The 18478-nt window shown below is 33.8% G+C and overlaps 1 protein-coding gene across 1 annotated transcript; it reads right to left on the bottom strand.

Annotated features, from left to right (window-relative positions):
- Window positions 1-296: 296 nt before the first annotated feature.
- Window positions 297-512, bottom strand: LOC105880094 (keratin-associated protein 19-3-like). Its single transcript, XM_012780865.2, has one exon. The coding sequence runs from the start codon at window positions 510-512 to the stop codon at window positions 297-299; it is 216 nt and encodes a 71-aa protein (XP_012636319.1).
- Between the last annotated feature and the right edge of the window lie 17966 nt (window positions 513-18478).

Here is an 18478-nt window from a genome sequence, read left to right as displayed (position 1 = left end):
TTGTCAATTAAAACTAATCACTTTGACATTTTGAGTTAAATAAAAAACAAAGTATGTTGTTTTAAGTTAGGAAAATTTATTGCAGAAGGAACATAGTAATCTCACAGCACAAATAAAAGACATCAGGAGATATGAAGCAAATAATTGTGGAATGATAAATATTCTTAAAATCTTAGATGCTAAATGCTCTTGATCTTGGCTTGGTCCAGGGTGATCTTTTCTGTTTGAGTTATTTGCAGTTAAATCTGGGTAATCTTCTCATGGCCTCAGATATTGGGCTCCTAGGGGCAGGATATTCAGTAAAAGCTAGAGAATCCATACCCTCCACAGCAGGATGGGCGGTAGCAGCCACATCCGTAGCCTCCATACCCAGAGCCGAACCCGTAGCCTCCATAGCCACAGCCGTAGCCCAGCCTGCGGAAGCCACATCCACAGCCGTACCCATAGCCCAGGCCACCAAAGCCTCCATAGCCGTAGCCCAGGCCTCCGTAGTAGCTGCCGTAGTAGCTCATGGTGTCAGGGGTGGTGAGTGTGTTTGCTGTTCAAAGCAAGATCTTGAATATGAATGGCAGCTTGTACAGAGGATGCTTATATACCCTGGTCGGAGCATGATTTATCACATGTAGAGCCTCCTGATTTATCACATGCGTACCTGATTTATCACGTGTATACCCTCCCTTTGAGTTAGTCTTTGTGTTACCTTTCATGGTACAACTCATTAATTTACTGTCTCCTGAGACTGAGAAGGCCTCACTCTCATTAAAATATTTCAGCTTACTTAACGTCCTATTTAGGATGCCCATGAACTTACTGCTTTGCTTTTATGAGACGAAATAGCTGACTTTTCAAAATAAGTGCATTCCAAACGCTACATAGAATTGCCTATTACCGGGTGTATTACATCATCTATATTTAATGGCATTCCTCTTGCAATTAAACATTTTCTCTGTTCTGTCAACCTCCAAATTGGTAACTTCATATCCAAATAAATGTATAGCTATTTATTCAATTTACATATCTTAAATCTACATTTTCTTAAAAAGCAAATGTATTTTCAAGGTGAGGGCTTAAAAAAGTGCCTATATTCGGGATACAGAAAACATTTGAAATTAAAAAAAAGGCTTAAATGACCTGCTGTGTACAATTGTCAAGGAACTCAGAAGATGAGAACACATGTTGATATTTAGCACTCTCATCATAATAACCTTTATAATATTTCTGACTTTATGGAACAGCTTCAGAATCTTTTGGTTGCAAAACATGTAGCAATTAATTTCAGAAATGGAGAGCACAAAATCCATCTCCTATATGGACTTATCGGAATAGCAGTTCAGGTTCCTTTCAAATGCTAAAACTCTCCTTCATAATTGATTCTACTCAAAGACTCACCAAAATGGCATCTCGCCTCTGTTTTTTGCATACTCCAGGCAATATCCTCCATTCTTTACCCTTCTTCAGTAGTGTATATACAGCCTCTATTTTCATTCTCATTTCAGCTTTCACTCTTCTTCGCATTCTCTCAATAGGAACAGCCAAGCGGAAGATTGAAGTTGTCAATATTTTTCTCCTTTGGGCATCCATTTCCTTCTCCCAGTCAATGAGTCTTTGTTTCTGCCTTCTCTTTACTTTCACGATAGGATATCTTACTCTTTGCTTTTCCATTTCTATTTTGGAGTCATTTATCCAGAGGCAATTTCTAACTAGTCCCTAACTGGTAACTCATCTATTAATAGTTCACTAAAGTACTATTTTTAAAAGCATACACCATCTCCTAGGGCTTTCTGCAATGTTAAAAGGGTATCTTAAAACTGAGCTTGTCTTAAAGTTTTCAAAAAGAAGGCACAAGGATGAAAATGACACAGAATCGAGAAATATATGTGAGGAAATTTGTCTTGGGCTTCTTGGAGTTCCTCAGGGTACTTCTTTGAGCTGGTCAAATGGATCCAACTTAACTCTACATTTATTAATCTCCATGTAGCATCTGTCTCTTGACTTGGACCACTGATAACTTGTTGAATTAATTTGTAGGACTTTGAACATGCTGCAGAATTTTTGTGAGAGTTACAATTATTATATAAAGATAAATTTCCTAAATAGAATGTTTCATTTTTTCTAAACAGCAACTAGGGAATTAAATATTCTTTATCAAACTAATGAAAAAATTCAAAGTAAATTGACAGTAACTATCACAGCTTCCACAATCTGTGCAACACTCTGACTATCCCTTAGCAAGGTACCTTTTTAAGGCAGAAAAAAAAAAAATGGTATAATATGCCTTTCGATTTGTAGAGTAGCATTTAACCCAATATTTGCCATATTGCTTTTACTCAAATATTGTTTCATTCTTATTTCTCATCTTAACTTGAAATAGTTGATAAGTTGAATTTTTAATTCTCAGTGAGTCCTTTTGAAGGCATAAAATCACAACTGAAACTGTATTAAGGATATCACATTTTGCCCATGTAACTCAGCCAGATAATGCAAGAGTGATTGGTAGCTAATTTTTTGCTTGTTCAGGATGCGTCCACCTGGGATATAAAACCAAGGAAGACATACATGGAAAACCTCAATAGTCAAATAAGAACCAGAATTTATTTTTAAGAAATAAAGCACATCATAATTTTTCATACAGTGATTGTGACATATAAAAATTACATAGATCTATATATTGTTCTATAAAAATATATGGAACAAATATTTTGTCTTTTTTTTCTAAGTGAAAAAATAATAAAATGAAAATATCCATTGTAAAATGAGGACATATATTTCCTTGTAGTGGTATTGGTTTTATGCCCAAAATAGATTGCTAGACTCAAAGTATATCAAACCCAAAGTAAATTGAACAGTGATCTTTTTTATTTTCTCCTTCCTTTCACTTTTAAAAAGTTTACTATAGACTATGTCTTGAATAACCCTATGATAAAGAGTAGGGAAGAAGAAAACACGTTCTTCTTTGGAGTAATAACTTTTATCTGTAAATAAAGAAAACTTTTGTTATAAATTCCAAAAATTTCCCTTAAGACAGACACAAATCAATAATATATGAAAAGGCAGGTTACAAAAAATATGTTAATATTGTATTGCACTTGGATACCACATGTGCTTTTTTCTCATTATAATTATATTGATAATTCTTTTTTGGGGGGCAACTTTGTAATACTTTCCTTAGGCTCTGTAGATACTGACTTGAATATGAACAGAATAATTTCAAATGAAATTCAATTATGTGAGTCAAATTTCCTTTAATGGAGTTACCAAACTTTATCTACCTTGCCCTCCTCTGTGAAGATACAACATCTGAAAAAAGAAATGACAAGGACTGGATGAGTTTCATTTTTTTCTTACTAATATCTTCATGTCATATAAACAAATCCAAGCCTTTCTAATAAAAACACATGATCTTGAGAACTGAGTTTTAACGTTATTTATTTTTCATTTGCCTTCAAGTACAGCTAAATTAGCAATTGAGAAATAGATTATATAAAATGAAATAAAAATTTAAGAAGACAAACGTAAAAATTAACAACAAAAGGTAGTTAATCTGAGACGAAGTTAATCCCCATAAACTCTGTGACATATAGTTGAAGCCATTCTTGGGAATATTACAAGAACTTTCCAGATGGCATTAAAATTTGGAAGTATGCCTCAGTTGCAACGTTTGGGGGATGGTCACGCTTGAAGCTCTGACTCGAGGGGGGTGGAGTCATGGGCAATATACGTAACCTTAAGATTTGTACCCCCATAATATTCTGAAATAAAAAATAATAATAAAAATAAATAAATAAAACAAAAATAAAAAAAAAATTGGAAGTATGCAATGAGAATCAGAATGGCGGCGCAGCGCATGAGAAATCCGCGAACTACTTTCTGGTCTTGATTCTTACTGTTAATGTTGGTTGAGACTTCAGGCAAGTCACTTAACTGGCATTTCCTAGCCTGTACGATGGGGGCAGCCTGTACAATCTGTAATGTTAGGCCAACTCTTCTGTTATTGTCCTTGTGTTTGTACTGAATTTCACCAAGGCAAACAAACGAACAACAAACCTCTGCACTTTATACCATTACCTGAACATACCATTCAATTTTGGAAAAAGCAATACATTTTTAGATCTTTTATGTATTCTTTCATGTGAAATACCAGCAGTACAATGCTTGCTTTTTGGTGAGTGAAATTGATTGAAAATCTCTTTCACAACCAACAAACAAACAAACACCTCCTTTTGAATGAATATTCTCATTAACTAAAGCTGCAGAATGGGAAGGGAGCTGTTTCTTGATATTTGGGTGTTTATGTTCAGCTTACAGTTGTAAAAGTCTTTAATGTCATGAGGACAATGATGAAAGTAAAAAAGAGTATCATTGCATGCCACAGAGGAACTGTGACGTAAAAAACTAATTAAACCAACCAACAAATTAAATACTATACATATTTTAATTACCTAATTTGAAATACTTTTAATAACTTTATAACACAACAAGTTGCATGAAAATGCCAAGTAAAATGACAGGCAGTAGAGAATAGGTCAAGAAAGATTATATTTAACCAAGAAATTCATTAAAAATATTTTTTTCTTTTCTGGAAGTTTAGAGAAATATTTTAGTTTACTACTGTTCATTTTTTACCACATAAGAGCTGAATAAGTAACAAATTTTGAAAGGAGCGAGGTATTATTTATGTATTTTGGATTGTATTCATAAATATAATTGTATAAAATTCAAAACTTATGAATCCTTTTTATTTATGAGCATATATATACAATTAAAATGATGGAGTTGATTTTTTTATTGTTGTTAAGTTTAAATCTAAAGATTATCTAATTAAAAGCTAGGAAATTAAAATCATCACATATATTTGAGGGATTATTATTCAGTTTAATCTAAATTTATTGTCATTTTGATATGTCTGCATATATCAATCAGTGTGTCTATGAAATGCACATTTCATACACAAAGTATATTAATTTCCACATTGGAAGTTGGGTAGTGTATATAATTAGCAACGTGTATAATTGAGTCAAATAAATTAAACAAAAGCTATATTTGCTGTGTCTCAAATTAAGAGAGATATGATGAACACAAATTTGTGTAATTATAAATGTACTAGAAGTCTTAGGTGCTAATTATTTTGAACAAATAGACCCAGAATAATGTAGGTAGGCCCAATGATTAAAATCAGGTTTAGCAAATTCACTCATGGAACCAGATAGCAGATTTATAGGGAAGAATTTTAATAAGAACTAGGGAATCCATGTTTTCCGTAACAAGATGGGTGGCAGTAACTGTATCCGTAAGCCTCCATAGCCAGAGCCGGAGCCGGACTACAGAAGCTGCCACATCTGTAGCCATAGAGAGAGCCCAGACCACTGAAGCCTCCACAGAAGTATCTCAGGCCCCATAATAATTACTGCAGTAACTCATAGGGTCAGGAGTTATGTTTCTTGAGTATGAATCTTGACACTTGTGCAGAGGTTTTATACCCTAAGTTATGGCTGTGGTAAATCATTCGGAGACTTATACATTTTCATTCCTCAGAATAAACTGCATGAAACAAATATGATTGGCTCTTTTGCTTTGTTTCATGTGCATGGAGTTACCTTCCATCTCAGTGAAACTTTTAAATTAACATTGTAGCTCAATTAGGATCTCTCTGATTAGATTGTCTATAATGAGAAATATTATTTGCAACTTCAAGGACTCTTCTTACTTCATGACTTGCATAACTCCACCTCTTTTAGGCTTCAGAGCATCTACAGGGCAGACAAGAAGCTGTACGACAGCATCATCAAGATGGTACCTCTTTGCTGCATATGCTTTCTGTGTTTTTCCACTTTCGTAACTACCCCTTATCACTTGAGGTAAGCAGGACCATAATGTTCTTAAATCCATGCTTCATTCAAAAACCATAATCACTTAAGCGCCAAATATTTAGAAATGTTGAGATACAAACAAATTTTACTTGATTACTGTGCAGTTTGAAGCTGACATGAAACTAATCTCATTGAGAGTCTCCCTCATGTTTTGTATAGCTTAGACTTTTTCTTAATGTTTTCACAAAGATAACATTTAAAATATTGTTACCTGTTACCTCCTTAAGGAAGCCATTTCCAATTTTCAGAAAAAAGAGGAGGGAGGAGAAGAAAGAGGGGAAAGGAGGAGGAGGAGAAGAAGAAGAAGAAAAAGGAGGAGGAGAAAGAATAAGGAGAAGAAGAAGGAGAAGGAGGAGAAAAACAAATAAGTGTCCTCTCCTATATTTGGGCCAAGTCAAAGTAGATGGAGCCCCAGTTAAAGAAATGTAGATATTTCTTTAAAATGATAACTTACAAAATGTCCAGTGTATATTCCAGGAATTAGGGCTACTTTTGAAGATCCAGGATTATTATACCAGGATTATTATGCCATGAAGAAATAATTTGACCTATTTCTCTTCTTGAACAGTCATTAGGGAGAGGAAAAAATTGTAGATGATAATAATAATGATTACTATTGATAATTCATAAAGATTTCCCCCAGAAAATAACCTAAGGATATCTTTCATGTCTATACATTCTTTTTATCTGGACACATTTTTTAAAACTCACCACCACGAAAGGATGAGCAGATAAAGAAATATTTGTCAAGGGTTTACACATGATACTAATGGGGTGTTTGATATTCCACAGCCTGATAGCCATATGTTTTATTTTTGAGAACCTGCTATTAATGTGGAGTTCCTCTTAGAAGAGATCACCACATAGCTTCAAGATAATTAGGATGATTTAAAAAGTCACAAAGCATCTCATGCCATTGCTTTTTGCTTCAATCTCAATTTTGGATTCTATTGCACTATGTCAAAATTCTGTTTACATTAGTACTGGCCCCACCCAAGACAGAACTAATACTATAGAAAATAAACTAGCCTGATTTTCCAAGATTCTCTTCATGCCAAATAAGATAGAAATCAAATACTCTGTATGGGTTTCTGTACAGAAATATACTGCATGGGAGACATCAACAAATTCCTCAAAATAAAACATTTACTAAAACTGATGCAAGAACAAATGAAAATCTTAAAGTACTATATTTCTTAAGAAAATTGAATTTGACAATAAAAAAAAGGAAAACAAGCAGGCTTCTAAGGAAGAAAACAATAGGTCCACATGGCTTTCCTGGTGAATTCTAGTAACTATTTAAGAAAGAAATAATACTAATTTTACACAGATTATTTCAGAAAATAAACTCAGTCTATAAATTGATGGTGTTATACTATATAAAAATTAGAAACTAATATGCAAAAATATTATTAACTATAGTATCAAAAACATAAAGATAAATATAATGAAAGATGTACAATACCAAGTCCTTAATAATTACAAGCTAATGCTGTAAGAAATTATAATAAAGACCATTAAAATGAGGATATACCATGTTTATGTATTGACAACAGATGAATATTCCCAAAATTATATATTAAATAAAATATTAATCAAAATGCCTGTACAATGTATATCTTTACAAAATATTCTAAAATGTGTAAGGAAACCCAAAACACATAGAATATCCAATGAAATCTTTAAAAAGATAAAGTTTGACTACTTATATTAACTGACTTCAAGACTTATTAAACTAGAATAATCAAGAGAGTGTGATATTGATATGTGGATATGCAAATAGATCAATGGAAAAAATTAAATAATCTAGAATTAGACTTTTTTCCTGTAATGATTCTGAAGCAAACAAAAGACTTTATCAAACTCTATTGCTGAAACAATAAATTATTCAGATGGAACAAGAAAAAAGATTAAATTTAATCTTTTTAATTTTTAATTTTAATCTTTTTAATTAAATTTACTTCATACTACACAAAAAAGTGAATTCAAAATGTATTATAGGCTTAAGCAAAATAGCTAAAATTCTAAAGCTTTTGGAATATTTTTTAGGACACTAAAGGTATTGACTATAAAACATTGTTAAAATGATTTCATCAACAACAAATCTCCTACAACTAAATATCAAAAGAAAAACATCCAAAAGCCTTGGGCACATTGAAAGCAAGATATACAAATGTCCAAGAATAAGTAAAAAGTGACCAACATCATTAGATATCAGAGTTACCAAGGAAAAAAGTGGATAATACTACCACAATTGGATAATACTACCCACCTATTAGAAATGCTAAAATGAAAAAAAGTCATGTTTCTCTTGCTCAATGAACTATGATTTAGATTAATTGTGATTTATGTAAAATTTCCCATCAGGTAAATTTTAAAGTGTTTCTAAAGTATATTAATGCAATTGTAAATTCAATTTCTAATGTAATGCCTGAATTGGAATTATGGCCTTATGTTAAATACCCAAGAAGGTAAATCCATGGTTTTGGTACCTAATGTCAGACCGTAATATATTCTGTTAACATGCTTAATTTAAAGCAATTTTTAAAAAAGTGAGAATAACAAAGATTGCAGAGGGGAAAAAAATAGTTCCCCAAAGCTGTGGCTAATGAGCAAATTATACCATTCTCACCCTGCGAGTAACTCATAAGACAGCAAGTCAAAAGAGAATAACTAGCAGGGACTATGTAATGGTATTAATAGGCTCTTTGGCTTAGTGATGCAACATGAAGCTTCACACAGCTTCTTTGTATAAATTTTCCTTCAAGATACAAAGTAATATGGAGGTAACCAGAGGCCACGTGGCCAAATAAAAGTCGCGATCAAGACTATTCATAATCAAAATCCGGGAATTTTAATCACTCCAAATCATTGCAATAAATTAAAGCTCACACCAATATAAATTCTGATTATGAACTCAAAAAGTCATATAAATCATATTTACTGTGTAATAAGTACTTTCAGTGATGACTGATAAGTCTTCTTGGGACTGGAAATCTGAATTCTGACTCACAAATACAGAACAGGGAAGAAGAATAGCAACTGGGAAGAACCAGCTACATCTCTCCCTCAAACATAATCTATGATATTTGTTTTTCATTGATTTAATAATAGTAATAACGGGTATCCTCAGGAAGAAAAACAGTTGCCTTCATTTCAAATATCAGAAAACAGGGAACACTTATTAAGATAGATGAATACAGTTAAGACCATATTGCAATGTCATATTGAACACATTTATTGGAAAATAAGTATAAAGATATTTCCCAATGTGAAATATATCACAGATATTTCAGGTAAAAAATTAGTTTCTTGAGAGTCAAAGGAGAAATAACTATTGTGGTAAAATATCCAATATTTATAGAATAATTCCAAATTGCTATTGAACAGCTATATGTATCATACAAAGACAGCTCTTACATCTTATGCCAACAAGCTTATGAAGTGTATAATTCATCTTCCTTGCCTGCTATGAGCAGGAGATATATGTGTAGGGTGAAACAATTGAAGAATTGGGTTTTACTATTTGCATCATTTTCCCAAGAATCTTAGGTCCCAATCCTTAGTAGAAACCAGAGGTCCGGTATATTCCACAACAAATGGGTGGCAGAATTGTGTCCCTAATCACCTTAACCTCGTCTACAGAAGCTGCCACACCCATAGACTCAGCAATACACTGGCCACTAAAGTCACTGATACCAGAGCCCACATCTCTAAGGTAGGTGCCACAATAGCTCATGTGTAGATGTTGAAGTTTGATGTTGAAAGATATTTAAACGTCTTTAGTGATAGTGTGACGAGTCTTACTTAGGCACTCTCTATATAACACGTATACCAACTAACACATGGCAAAATCTGAGATTTGTTTTCTCCTTATGTAAGGAGGGGGGGTGGGATTCACATTACCAAAACCAGATTTGTTTTAGTGGATCAATCAATGACCTCCTAATTAGTGTTCTTAGGTTTTAGTTCTGTTTACAACATACTCACCTTGAGTATGTTATTAATACTTTATATTTTTAATGTCTTCAAGTGCTTCATGATACCAAGGCTTTAAATCATTTTTCTTTTCTGATGGGATATCTTAAACATGTCTCACAAAGTGGATGGCAAGAAGACCAAGCTGCTGGTATTCCTGAATTTGTGTACTGGGATATTTTGTGATTACTGCATGAATGATATTATTTTGCTTTTAGAAAAAAAATTCTTCAGCTCCACTGTAGCACCCATTTCTAACTCATTTTTCACTACCTTTCTTCCGTTTTTGATTAAATCATGTTTTATTGTGGGCATTTGAAGACAAGTCAGCATTACTATTTATACGTAAGCACCAGATAAGTGGATCTAGCAGAGTCTTTGTTGGGTTCACATTTTTACTCATAGAATGCCCATCACATAAAGTACATGTTCAATAAATTTTGCTGAGTGAATGAATGGCCCTTCACTTGATTTGATTATATACAGTAGCCACCCCATCCTTATCCAAGACCCCCAGTGGGTGACTGAAGCCACAGATAGTACAGAACTCTATATACACTATGTTTTTTCATATGCATAAATACCTATGATAAGGTTTAATTTATAAATCATGGTAAAAAGTTATCAACAATAACTAATGTAAAAAGTAGAACAATTATAACAATATGCCAGCATCACTCCTCTTGTACTTTGGGACCATTATGAAGTATAATAAGAGTGATTTGAGCACAAGTACTGCAGTGCCACCACAGCTGATCTGATAACCGAGGCTACTAAGTGACTGAAGGCACAGGCACATGGTGTCTGCAGCATGGATAAGCTGAACAAAGAAAGAATATATGTCTTGTAGGATGGAGGTTCGATGGCTCAAAATTTCATCACACTGCTGAGAATGGCATGCAGTTTAAAACTTACAAATTGCTTATTTCTGGATTTTCCGTTTAATATTTTCCAACCACAGTTGACTTCAGGTAACTGAAACTGCAGAAAGTGAAACCACTGATAAGGAGGGACTACTGTACACAAGTTGATATCACCATAGCAGTGTATTTGGCACTCAGGAAAGCAATTAGGTTCTGCTTTTCACCTAGAAGTTCATTAAAGCTCCACTTTGGAAAACCCAAACTTCCCTTCTCTGACATTCCTAGAATAATATACCTTTATCCAAACTCAACAGCTGTTGTCTTCTTTCCTATTTTTTTAAGCTTCTAACTTACTAAGGAAAAAAAATTTCCCTTTAAAATATTTCCCTAAATTTACTACGAATGAACCCAAAATGGAATTCTTTTAGTGCCATAATTTTTCCATTTGCCCTAATTTCACACTAGGAAAAAAGGTCATTTGAAACCTAAAGTACATCTATAAGGGAGAGTCAGTATTACTATTACTTCTTTTCCAAACATGTTAAATGTTTAGCACTCTTAATCTGTAGCTCTTTTAAAAAATTAAGTACTACTGAATGAGCAAAGTTCAAATATTCTTTGAAATATCTTGCCTCAGTCACTAGAAAGGGTCATGATCAAGCAAAAAATCTTGGGGGGAAAAAATCCTGCCTCAGATATAAAATTTATTTTTCCTATTGGATATATATTTTTTATTTTTAATCAGTGGAGAGAGGGAGAATTTTTAATTTCACCAAAAAACCCCCAGCTTTATTGAAATACCATTGCAGAAATGGAAGCAATGACTACATATTAGTAATTGAATGGTTTGCAGATAAATCCCAATTTCAACTATAAAATGTATAATCTTGCTGTTCATTCTATAGCCACTGCAGCTTTTGACAATCCTAGTTCTTGTGGAACTTCCCACCAGGGTTATGAAGGCTTTTTATAGAATCCAAGAATAACATATTAGAAAACTTTGTGGAGTAAAAAGCCTAAAAGCTGGGCTTTCTGTTTCTAGCATCCAGAAACATAAAGAGATTTTTCGGCTGAAGTCAAATTCACATCTCTTGAAGCCAGAGCAAGAGCCAAAACCTTGATAGCTCTAGGCAAAGCCGTTGCCTAAGTCTTGGAACTTTCCTCAATCACAGCCAGTACCAGAGTCCAGGCCACTCTTGTCAAAGCCCAGGCCTCCGTAGTAGCACATAGTATCAAGACTTGTGTGTTTGGTTGAAGGTTTTCTAATTTCCTCTGTATATGAACTAACACCTGCAGAGAGGCTTATATACTCCCTCAGTGGTAAATGTGGCAAACCATGCTGATTTACTTTAAGTTTATTCAAAACCAAGACTGTTCTACTATAGATATCCAATTAAACTATTGTTTTCTTAATTAGAAGAGATCTAATTATGGACGCTTACATTTTTAATTTGATTTTCTAACTGAGTTTGCTTTCCACAAAATCTATTCTGCCCATAATGAGAAGAGCTGATGGACTCTGCAAAGCCAACCATGACTTAATCCTCCAAGGCAATTCTAAATTCTAAGCCAGGCTTCCAGACATCAGACAGCCTTCTGATTTGCTTACATGACCTGAAGTGTATCTCCCAATTCAGTCTATTTCCTTGGCCATTTATTTTCCACCAAATCGAATGATGTGCATTGTGTCCATAATATCTTTCCAATGTCCAGGACACCTCTGAGATCTATTAGTCATTAAAGTAGAAATACCATATAAAGTTATGATTCATTTAACATGAGGACAATGGTTTAGAAACAAACATATTTTTTAAACAAAATTCACATTATATTTGAATTGAAATAAACTATGCAAAATGTATTTTCTTCACCAAGAATCATACCAATATTTTCTATATTATTTCTAGATAAACCACAAAACACTTATTTTTGTAGCTTCTCCAGGTTTTGCTTATAAACCAAGACAAGGCAGTAGATAAAGTCATGGAAAAAGACAAGTCAGTTGTCAGTATCCATGGCTTGATTTTGTCCTAACCATGAAACAAACCTATTTTTTAATAAAGTTTGATGTCATTCAAATTTTATAAAATATTTCAGGTTACATCTTAGCTTTATTTCCTAAATTATTTGGTTGTAAATCTTTTTGGTAAAAGTATTTTAGTGGTAAGAATTTTTTTGAGCTTCAAATTTTATAATAGTATGCAATCAACATATTTAATATTAAAAATAAAAAATTTAACATTTATGATCTATGTTCAGATAAGAGCAAGAAATAGTACCTTTCTATATTATTCTGTCAATACTATAATTTCTTATCTCAAAAAGAAAAAAGTAATAAAAAAGCAAATAAAATGCTTTTACCAATTTTTTTTTACATTTACAAGGCCAAAAAATTTTATAATTTTATTGTAAGTTTTATTTGGTTTCTAAAGCAAAAATTACATTTAATTTTTTATTTCATTTATAGGTTATTGTGTTTATATGTGTGTGCATAAATTTAGATGCATATATGTGGAGCACTGAAACTATCAAGTGCTGGAAAAATCCTTAGTCTTGAGTTAACTGGGATGTTTGGTCATCCTAGAAGTAACTCATATGTGAGAAGGTCAAAGAAGGAAACTTCCTATAAACATGATTACGAATCAGATCTTTCAGGAAGAGTAAATAAAAGTGTAACATATTTTATAAAAAGAAAACAATGACCTTTTTCATTCTGTCTTAGAGTTTCCATCTCTCTGCTGATGTCACTCACCTGTTGTTGTATTGCACCTACTTTTACCATTAAAACTATAAACATATTAATCATAGTTATTTTAAATTCCATGCCTAGCATTTGCATTTATACCCTATTTGATTCTGATTTCTATAATTGCCTTATCTGTTTAGAATGTGATTTTTTTTCTTGTCTTCAAGACACTTAAAAACGCTTTGCAATGTTTTGTTGAACTCTGGGCATGATGTAATGGGAAACAAGAATTAAGGTAATGAGGGGTTGAACATAAGGATTTATATTAATCTGCTTAGAGGTTTGGCCTTTTTAAATGTTCGCTGTAACTCCAAAGGGTTTCAAATAGTTTGAGTTTCTTTTTTCATTTTCTTTCTTTTTCTTTAGTCTTTCTTCTTGACTTTGATCTTCCTTGTTATAAGTAGAGTTCTCCTCCTCAATAGCCTGTGTCTTGTAGTCTTAGTTTTGGTTGTAAGATGAGGGAAAAGGAACCATTCTACCCTCTTCCAATTGAATATATATATATATATATATATATATATTTTTTTTTTTTTTTTTTTGAGACAGAGTCTTGCTCTGTTGCCCCAGCTAGAGTAAATGTCTTTTGTTTTTTTAGCAGAAGCTCCATATTTTGCTGTGATTTGCACAAGTTTTTCTACATTCACATAGTTTTTCCCCTTTCCTTACCCACTCTTTTCCCTGACGGCAGCATTCTTCATCAACTTCCTAGGAGCCCAAACCCTTGTTGTCTGTGTCTTTGTCTTGTACCATAGGTGATTCAAGAAGGTTGAAGTGGGCCAAAGTGGTGAGAAATGCCCTCCTCAAAACTGGCCTAAAGTTTCTGAATTTTGTTACAGTAAAGTTTTGTTTTTTGTCTTTTCTCCCAGTGAGTAGGGTTTTTTAATCCAGAAAACTGTACATTTTTCACAATGGTTATTCTTGCTCTTCCTTTCCAAAATCAAGAGGAGACCCTGGAATCTTCACAAAGTCTAGTGCGATTCTTGTAGGGAAAGGCAGAAAGTTTGGAGACCTTCCTCACTTTCTCCTCCCAGTAGCTCCTTACTCTCAGGCTTGCCCACACTCACCTCCAAAAATTCACACACACACAAAGTACCAATTAAGTATTTTTACTGGTTTATGATTACAGAAGCTTCCACTCCAGGTAAGTGTATTCCAGAAGCTGTGTCTATCTGGATGTGTATGCCTTTCCAGCTTTGGGGTGGTAGCTTTCCCAGTAAACTTAGTTTTCTGATGCATCCAAGAAAATTGTTTAATTTTGAGTTACCCAGATTTTTCTTGTTTAAAGAAAAGTCGTGATGACTTCCAACCTCTTTATATGCCAGGGCTGAAACTGGAAGTCCCATATATGACCTTTTAGTATCTGCTAAGCACATTTTCTCATAATCCCACCTGCAGGTCATCTGACTCTTTGCAGGGGTCCTCAAAACTTTTAAACAGGGGGCCAGTTCACTGTCCCTCAGACCGTTGGAGGGCTGTTGGAGAGCGGTGCACACTCCACACATGCACACTGTGGGCCCAGGATGAGTGGGCTGCTAAGCAGGACAGGCAGCAGTGGTGGGCTAGATAAATGTCCTCGGCGGGCCGCATGTGGTCCGCGGGCCACAGTTTGAAAACACCTGCTTTAGGGGAATAAAACTTTATTTTCACAACAGATTTGGTTCCAGCATTTTTCAGCTACAACACAAAAGAAGTGTGATGATGTTCTTTTCATGAGAATAGAAAACTGCAAAGATTATTGTTTATTGCATATTTACAAATTAGTCCACTTTTGTCTAATTTAGATATCTCAGCATTTCTTTTATTTACTAACAAGGAATATACTAGTTTCTCACATTTTCCTCTGAACCAGGTTTGTCATCCTGCTGGTTCCCTACTTAACACATTAAATAAAATTTTGTACATAATGACTTTTTTTTTATAAGAATTGTGTTTTTAACCTTTCTGGAACTATTCATTAATGGTGCATTGATGTCAGATTGTGGAAGGCTTTATATTGTCATTCTCCAAATTTTTAATTTTATGGTGTAGTTTTTGATTAAGCAAGTTATACTATGCCACAAGTACTATACCACAGAATAGTTTACATTGCTCATGCTGGGACATCATTCCTCATGCCTCTAAACACATTAGTTTCCTGCATGTTTCTTATTCACCAAGGATAAAATACACCTTTCAATATTTAAGTGAGACTTCAAATCTGTGAAGAATTCCACACAAAGTTAAGTTTGAGAATTATCATATTAAAACTAACTATTCAACTATGTATTTTCTCTCCTCAAAAATGGCATAAAACATAATCTTATTCAAAGGAATGGATTTTAGCTTTTTCATCTTAGTATTCTCTGTAGTTACCATTGTCTCTAGAATGCTATCAAAATACAATAAATATCTACTAAATTGAGTAAAATACAAAAAGGACTGAAATATGGTCCTGCCTGAACACATTTCATTCTAGAGAGAGAGAGAGAAAAATGAAGAATAAAGTTTATTTTAATAGATAGCATCATATGTATGTATTTTGATAGAAGTATAAATAGAAACATATCCAAGTATAAAGAAGAATGTGTCACTTGTAATAAATAAAATGCTTAATTAGAGTCCTTTAATAAAACTGAATTTGAACAATGTTTTGAGAGGTATAAAAGATCAGTAGATATTGAAAAGAAGATAAGCTATTCAAGAGAAAGAAAATAGTAATGAAGAAGTATTTAGACACTCAAGAAATATATACGAAGAACAAGAATATTTTTTTCCAGTTAATTTTGACTTGAATTCTTTAAACCTAGGAATTCTATAGAACAATGATAAAAGATTACATAAAATAGGAAAACAAACGTTAATGAAAACTTTTTAAATGGCATTGTAATTTAAAGCCCATTATGGCAAAGGTTTAACTTAAAACGATTAATAAAAATGAAAAACTTTCTGCTGTGTGAGCTAGGGACTTCTATTTGTTAATTAACAGAGACCACACACTAAAAACCTTGTGTTTAGGCCGGGCGCGGTGGCTCACGCCTGTAATCCTAGCTCTCTGGGAGGCCGAGGCAGGCGGATTGCTCTAGGTCAGGAGTTCGAAACCAGCCTGAGCAAGAGCGAGACCCCGTCTCTACTATAAATAGAAAGAAATTAATTGGCCAACTGATATATATAAAAAAAAATTAGCCGGGCATGGTGGCGCATGCCTGTAGTCCCAGCCACTTGGGAGGCTGAGGCAGCAGGATTGCTTGAGCCCAGGAGTTTGAGGTTGCTGTGAGCTAGGCTGACGCCACGGCACTCACTCTAGCCTGGACAACAAAGTGAGACTCTGTCTCAAAAAAAAAAAAAAAAAAAAAAACCTTGTGTTTAACAACAGTTAGACAATCATGGTAAGATAGAACATTTTACTGATAGTGCAATCCATGAAGAACTTTGAGACATGAGATCCTCCTACTACTATTTGCATTAGAATTCATTCAGGAGGCTGAAGGTAGATGGTTTTATGTCTGGGTTCTGTATTCTGTTCCATTGGTCTATTTCTCTATTTTTGTACCAATATCATCTGTTTTGGTTACTATAGCCTAGTAGTTTGAAGTCTGGCAATAAATCTCCAGATTTATTCTTTTTGCTTAAGATTGCTTTGACTATTGGAGCTCTTTTCTGATTTCAAATGAACCACAGAATTAATTTTTCTAGATCTGTGATATATGACTTTGGTATTTTCATGGGGATCGCACTGAATCTGTAAATCACTTTGAGTAACCCAGATGTTTTAAGAATGCTGATTCTAGTGGTCCATGAGCAAGATATGTTTTTCCATTTGTTTGTATCCCCTGCAATTTCTTTCCTTTGTGTTTTGTAGTTCTCCTTGTCATGATCCTTTACCTCCTTGGTTAAGTATATTCCTAGGTATTTTTTTATAGCTATTGTAAAAGGTATTTAGTCTTTGATTTGACTCTCAGCTTGACTGTTATTGGTATATAGAAATGCTACTAATTTATTAATATGTCATTGATTTTGTAACCTGAGGCCTTGCTGACTTTATTTATGAATTTAGCAAGAAGTTTCTTAGTGGAGTCTTTGGAGTTTTCTAAATACAAGATCTTGTCATCAGCAAAAAGCAATAGTTTGACCTCCTCTTTCCTGATGTGAATACTTTTTATTTCTTTTTCTTGCCTGATTGCTCTGACTATGACTTCTAGCATCATCTTGAGTACAAGTGGTGACAGTGTGCAACCTTGTCTTGTCCAGTTCTTGAAGAAATGCTTTCAGCTTTTCCCCATTCAACCTGATGTTGGCTATGGGGTTATAGCCATATATGGCTATAAAAGCCATATATGGCTTTTATAATTTTAAGATATTTCCCTTCTACAGCTAGTTTGTTCAGGTTTTTCATCATGAAAACCTTCAACATGCTGAATTTTCTCACATGCTTTTTCTGCACCTATTAAAATGAAGCATTCATTTTTCATCTTATGCTTGCTGGAGTCAAAGCCTCTCTCCTTGGCCAAACTCTATTCAAGATTCTCTGAGCTCTTTTCTGATTTAAGCCTTAACCTTGGCCTGTAAGATCTGCACCTCTCCTTAAATGAGTTATAGTTCTTTAAGTCCTCCTTCTCTTAAATGACTTCCTGAGAAAGCTCAATGCAGCCAAATGAATTTACTATCTGTTTTAACCAAAACATGACAATAAGCCCCTGACCTCCCTTTTCTTTAAAGCATTTACTTTAAAAAATTACAATCATAAGTTCCTTCTCTGGCCCACAGAGATGTATCTTCTACAACACAGAACTAACTATCTCCTGAAGAACCTTGGAATGCAAACCTTCTGGGAGGTAGCTCTTGCTCTCTTGCCTCCCAGACTCTGTACAAGGCTAAAGGCCTAATTCATTGGATGTTTTGCTCTAATTTGCAAAACTATCTCCTATCCTAATGATATGAGAAGTTTATTTCTCCTCCAGATAAGTGCCGAGGAACAAACTCAAATGGCCTAATCAATGGGATTGATCAAGCCCCATTGCCATATTTATAATTTTTACTGCCCTGAC

This window comes from Microcebus murinus, chromosome 1, assembly GCF_040939455.1.
Source record: "Microcebus murinus isolate Inina chromosome 1, M.murinus_Inina_mat1.0, whole genome shotgun sequence".
NCBI lineage: Eukaryota > Metazoa > Chordata > Mammalia > Primates > Cheirogaleidae > Microcebus > Microcebus murinus.
This window is presented reverse-complemented; position numbering and strand designations above follow the sequence as displayed.

What these genes read in the sequence shown, in the direction of transcription:
- LOC105880094 (XM_012780865.2), bottom strand. Translation starts at nt 512, where the DNA reads ATGAGCTACTACGGCAGCTACTACGGAGGCCTGGGCTACGGCTATGGA.